Here is a 6,200-nt window from a genome sequence, read left to right as displayed (position 1 = left end):
TCAACCCATTAACGTAAACGGGTTGGAACGGGTCGAGTCGGGTCGTGTCGTGTCAATTTATTTCTTAATGTGTCATAACGGGTCGTGTCGTGTCAACCCTTTATCTTACCATGTCGTGTTCGTGTTTGAGATTTTGACACGAAACCCTTAACGGGTCGTATTCGTGTTGACCCATTAACTGTAAGTACATACTCTGACACGATATGAACATGACCCGTTAACATGATTTTACACTCCTATTTATATATCACATGCATGCTTAAGGTAGAATCAAACACGTAGCTGCACGTGCATGCTTAACTAGGAAACAAAAACACGAGAGCCGATATTTTCGATTCAATTGCTGATACACATTTTTAAACCAAAAACATTAGGAGAAAAATACACTTTTTACCTTGTATTTAACCATTTAAATTTGAAAAATTCTACTCATCATTCTCACATCACACACCAGGCATGATTTTTTTTTTTCCTTATCAAATTTGTGATATATGAATGTGGAGTAAAATAACTCATTTAGTTTGAGAAGAATAAAACCAAAAACAAAATAAAAAAAATTAAAACAAAATAAGTGTGGTGTGTGAGATGATGAGGAGTAAAACTCTTTAGATTTTGCATCCTAATATATAAATATGAAAAAAATTTATTCATCATCTATTTTCTCATCATCCCATGATGTGGTATTAGATGATACGTTCACAAGTGAAATATAATAAATAGTATCCAATTATCTAATGTTACATCATGGAATGATGAGAGGATAATGAAAATTGAGATGATGAATAATATTATTTTATAAATATTAACGTGTTGACTTTTCAACTACGAAAAACTAGCAAATATGTGATTTTAGGAGTGAAAATTCGTGTTTTTGGGTTGTATCAAGTTATAAACATTCGATTATATAGGTAAATCGAACCTGACTCGTTAAGCTAAACGTGTCAACTTTTAAATCCTAATCCAACCCATTTAGATAATGGGTAGTGTCGTATCATCCGTTTTTCTTAATCTAACCCATTTAGATAACGGATTGTATCGTGTCACCCGTTTTTATTGATTTAATAATTAATTAAAAACATGTGAACATGACACGACTCATGTAAACCGACTTCATGTAACACGCATAAGCCATTTACATGAAATGACTCATATAACACGCATGACCCATTTATATGACCCATATAACACGCACAACTCATTTGACATGATTAATATAATTTCATATAAAAGTTAAAATTTATATTTATTAGTAGCCATAATATCTTAAAAAAAAAGACTACATACTAACAAAAAATATCAATATTTTTAAAATTTTAACATATAATAAAACCAATATTATAAACCTTACAATAAAAAATATGAGCATAAGTCTAAAATTACAATCTCAACAATAAAAACATAAGTATATTAAGATAGCAATATTACAACTTAACTATAATAAAATTGTAATTTTAAAATAAAATATAAACGGGTCAAAATGAGTTGATTTCAGGTTAATCGGATTTGACCCGTTTATAAATTGTGTATTAACGGGTGAGCCTATTTTGACTTAAATCCGTTAACATCAAATCTAAATATGTTAATTACTTGTCATGTTCGTGTTGGGTTCACGAATCGTGTCACATATTTCTACTTGTACTTGATATAACATAATCTCTGACTTTTCAAATATGCGACTTTTCATCTAAACGCACTTTCCTACTTTCATCATTTTACATCTAAACAAATGCTTCATTTTCAGTTTTTCTGGAGAATGTTTTTTTATTTTTCTCAACTCATGCATCTTCAATTCTATAAAATGGATACATGCAAGTTTTTTAAGTTTTAGAAGAAATTAAGGAGTGTTATAAGTTATCACTCCTGATGAGTAAGGTTACTTTGATATCCTGTAAGGAGCTTTTGGTTCCATCTTCATTTAAGTATATGAAGCTTTTCATTACTAACGCACAAACAAAAGGAGAGCAAATGAAGTATTGGCCAAGATGTTCAACCAAATTTTGATATCAATTAGATGCTAAACTTGACGTTATTTCAAAGGTTCTATCTATTGAATAATAGCTTAAAGTATATTAACTTACATATATTATTTTCAAACAAAATTTGAGTCATCCGTATGTATGGTACCTAGGAGTACCATTAACATATATGTAACATGATGTATTTTTTCATTGAGGTCGGATGCCAACAGTATGGTCGAACGGCTCACTGTAGTGCTTGGATGTCCATGCATGGTTTAAGCAGTAAATGAAGTGTATGAAATATAAATAGAGAGATACCAAAATTTACTGTGGTTCAGCATTGAAACCTATACCAAACGGATTATTTTAAGGTCGAATTTACGAGTTTGCAATAATAAATTTACTTTAATTTGGCATGTTTTGGTGTTTTCTTCCTCAACAAAGAGAATTTCAAATAGATTTATCGTTATTTATTAATTTTTACTCGATAGATCGGTACATTTTCCATCTTCTTCTTATGTATCTACTAAGAGCGATGCTCATCGCTTCATTTGATTGCTAGGTGAAATTGGTATTTTTTTTTAATTTTTTTATATTATTTTATTATTTTAAAATATTTTAAAAAAGTATAAAAAAATATCAATATATTAATAATCAATTCTTTAATTATTAAATAAAAAAATTTTAAAAATATTAAATATCAAAATAAAAGAACAAATTAAGTAGATAAAGTAGCATTTTACATCCGTTAAAAGACTTGAAGTCCACTACTTCCCTCTCTAACCGTCAGATCCCCGCACGATCAGACGGCCACGAGTCACGAGAATTGGGACTTTGTTCAGCAATATAAATGGCCCCTCCAAGTGCCAAAACACACAAAAACCCTATTCTCTTTCCTAGGGCTTTGTTTCTCATTGAGACGAACCGAAGGCTTTTGAAGGTGCCTCTCTCTTATCCTCTGTAACTCTTTGTTATTCCTTGTTTTCTTTTATTAAAAATCTTTTCGTTGTCCTCCTTTTCCTCTGCTTGGTTTATCAGAAAGACAAGAAAAAGTAGACAAAATTTCCCCCTTTTTATGCTTTCCGTTGATTTTTGGTTCAGAAGAATATATATATTTTGCCTTTTCCAGAATTTTAATCGGTTTCCGGGAAGAAGGGAAACAGTAAAACTATTTTTTCCCCTTTTAGATTTCTGAGGAATTAACGGAGCCATAGGCTTTTTACAATATCGTTTCCCCCCTTTTACCTTAGTTTGGGAGATCAAAATTTTGTTGGATAGGTTGCGACAATGAGGCCGGTTTTCGTGGGTAACTTCGAGTACGATACTCGCCAATCTGAACTGGAGCGTTTGTTTGGAAAATACGGGAAGATCGAGCGTGTGGACATGAAATCTGGTAAGATGTAGTTGTTTGTTTATTATGTGACCGCATCCAGCAATGTTTTTTAAGCAATATGCAGGCTTGTAAGTGCATATATGCAAAGGTAGTTGTCGATGTTACATTGGACTTAATCATTATTGTGGAGTTAAATTTCTTCTAACTTCTCTGAGCTTATGGTTTTTAACAAGGAAATTTATACTATCCATGTGGTGGTTGTGGCTCCTCCATAGCTGAACACTGTTTTTCATTATAATTATGTAAAACTTCAAAAGTTTAGCGAAGTTCATAGCTGAACTTGTCAACTCGGGAGTTGCTTTTTGTTTATTCAGTGTACCTCTCCCTCTGGTTCCTTCTTCCAGTTTCTGTCTTCAATTATTTGATTAATCAGTTTTAAGACAATAGTGTCGCTAGTTTTGTTGGTTTGTTCTATTCTTTAGGCGAATTTTTGAGCTGTGGCTGCTTCCTTGCTTATTGCGCACAAGGATATCCATCATGGCAGTGTTTATTTAAAAAAAAAAAAAAAAAAAAAAAAATCAAACATCAATTCATTGGATATGGGTATGAAGCTACTTGTGTAGTGTGCATATCCATTGCCTATTTCCTGATGGAAATGAATGGGATCCACAAACTGTTCAATTTCTTTGGAGAAAACCTCCATATTTAAGTGTTTCTTTTGACGCAGGAACCTCTACTAGTGGAAAATTTGCTGAGCTTCTATCTGGCTCGCCAACATCTGTGCAAAATACTTATTTTGGGAAGGAAACCTTCTTGCTTGCTTGCCTGCTCTCCTTCCTCTCAAAGATAGCATCATCCTGCATTTTCTACACTCTGCTCAATCCTTTACTCACCCACTTCATCGCTTGCCATTTACCACGAACTGTCTAGTGGAATCAGTCAATTTATTATGCCATTTCTACCAACAATGATCATAGGTGATCAATGAAATCTGTCATGCAATGCCAACAACTGATTATAGTGGGATCAATGAAATCTGTCATGCTATGTCTTCCATTACTGAACTCGTGCTTTCTGAAAGGCGAAGCATGCTTAGCAGTGACATCTCAGAATTGGATTAGAAATTTTTACATGCAACACTCTTTAGTTCATCATCATGCAACTCCTCTACAGCCTTATGTGCATCAGCCCCTGACTTAATGCAGGTGTTGTACTTTTTGAGTTTTGGCCAGGGAAAAATAAAACATAATACTAATATACTGCCAGCTGACTGTGTGGTATGCCGTTACTGTTCATTGTAGTTTTGTCTTTGATTTTGTTTGTTTTGTTTCTGCAGGTTTTGCTTTTGTTTACTTCATGGATGAGCGTGATGCTGAAGATGCCATTCGTGGCCTTGATAATAGGCCATTTGGTTTTGACAGGCGTAGGTTGTCAGTGGAGTGGGCTAGGGTACAGTGTTCTTACCAGTCTCCTGTTTTTGTCATTTATATTTCTATGTTCTTGAAGTTAGCTGTATCTTTTAACCATTTTAAATTTAGTATTCCTGTCCTCCTGATCATGTTCAGTTTATTTTTCCAGGGGGAACGTGGTCGGCCTCGTGATGGATCTAGGTCCGTGGCAAACCAAAGGCCTACTAAAACCTTGTTCATAATTAACTTTGATCCAATACGCACAACTGTGCGTGATATAGAAAGGCACTTTGAACCTTACGGAAGGATTCTTCATGTTCGAATTCGACGGAACTTTGCATTTGTTCAGTTTGAGACTCAGGAAGATGCTACCAAAGCACTCGAGTGTACTCACATGAGGTTTGCATTTGTTCAGTTTGCTTTGCTAACTTATCTTTATTACGGTACTGTGACCTATCAAACCAATGGGTGTTGTGTCATTTTGCAGCAAGCTTTTAGACAGAGTAGTATCTGTTGAGTACGCTTTAAGGGATGACGATGAGAGCGGTGACAGCCATCACGATAGCCCTAGAAAAAGAAGTTATAGTGGGCGTGGGGTTAGTCCTTACAAAAGGTCACCAAGTCCAGTGTATCATAGACGCCGGAGTCCTGATTATGGTCGTCCAGGTAGCCCTGTTTATGATAGGTACAATGGTCCAGCATATGACAGGCGCAGGAGTCCTGATTATGGCAGGAACAGGAGTCCTGAATATGGCCGATTCCGGAGGTAACTTGTAATTTAACGGTGCAATGTCCATATAATTTTGTGAAATTTTGCATTTTTATTTCTTATTTTTGGGGTAGACTTTACTTGTCTTATATTTAATTTGTTAAGCTTGAATGTCTACTTGCAGCCAATCGCCTATTCGAAGGTCAGGAACTTGAAAGAAAATCCTGTTACTAGGGAAGTTGAAAAAAGCTTTAGCTCGAATTATGGTACTCTTTAGCTTTTGCTACGTATTTGAGATGGAGAATTTCTACTTGTTACATTGATATTTTCAGTTGTAAGATTTGAGAATTAGCACACTTCTATGTTTAGAGTGATTTGCTACCTACCTATAAAAGAAAGGTTTAAAGTGATTTGCATTTCGACTTAAGCCGTTTGCAGTTGTTTAGCAATGACAGCGGCCGGACGCCCCGAGCCAATGTGTGTTGGGATTCTTAACTTTGATCCGCGGCTTTTAAAATTCTATTTTGATCCGAGAGAAATGAATTTCCTGTGAAAACTGTTTTAACTTGATGAAAGCCGACTGTGGAGATCGGAGAGAGCACAACCTTTGCTTTTACTTGTATGCAGTTGTTTCTCAGGCATTGTAACTGGGTTTTCTTGTTTGCTTTTACCAAAATTAAACGAGTAGAAAATATATAAGAAATATAAAAAAAAATAAGTTCATGACACCACCTACCTTGAAGGGGATAATTTGCAGCCCCCGAACAGGAACTAGAGAATGTGGGAGCGAA

The 6,200-nt window shown here is 34.7% G+C and overlaps 1 protein-coding gene across 1 annotated transcript; it reads left to right on the top strand.

Moving 5' to 3' along the window:
• The first annotated feature begins 2,743 nt into the window (after nucleotides 1–2,743).
• LOC121268886 (serine/arginine-rich splicing factor RS31) lies at nucleotides 2,744–5,819 on the top strand. The gene is made up of 6 exons (XM_041173156.1): nucleotides 2,744–2,898; nucleotides 3,237–3,351; nucleotides 4,628–4,740; nucleotides 4,870–5,099; nucleotides 5,188–5,466; nucleotides 5,594–5,819. Exons 1-6 carry the CDS (start codon nucleotides 2,809–2,811, stop codon nucleotides 5,622–5,624), a joined length of 858 nt encoding a protein of 285 aa, XP_041029090.1. The 5' UTR covers nucleotides 2,744–2,808; the 3' UTR covers nucleotides 5,625–5,819.
• Nucleotides 5,820–6,200: the final 381 nt, after the last annotated feature.

The sequence above is a fragment of the Juglans microcarpa x Juglans regia genome, chromosome 1D, assembly GCF_004785595.1.
Source record: "Juglans microcarpa x Juglans regia isolate MS1-56 chromosome 1D, Jm3101_v1.0, whole genome shotgun sequence".
NCBI lineage: Eukaryota > Viridiplantae > Streptophyta > Magnoliopsida > Fagales > Juglandaceae > Juglans > Juglans microcarpa x Juglans regia.
The sequence above is the reverse complement of the archived record's forward strand: the minus strand, read 5'-3'. Positions and strand labels throughout refer to the sequence as shown.

Coding starts and splice junctions, on each gene's coding strand:
- LOC121268886 (XM_041173156.1), top strand. CDS start 2,809: ATGGCCCCTCCAAGTGCCAAAACACACAAAAACCCTATTCTCTTTCCT. Junction 4,741..4,869: donor TGTCAGTGGAGTGGGCTAGG/GTACAGTGTTCT, acceptor TTATTTTTCCAG/GGGGAACGTGGTCGGCCTCG. Junction 5,467..5,593: donor GAATATGGCCGATTCCGGAG/GTAACTTGTAAT, acceptor GTCTACTTGCAG/CCAATCGCCTATTCGAAGGT.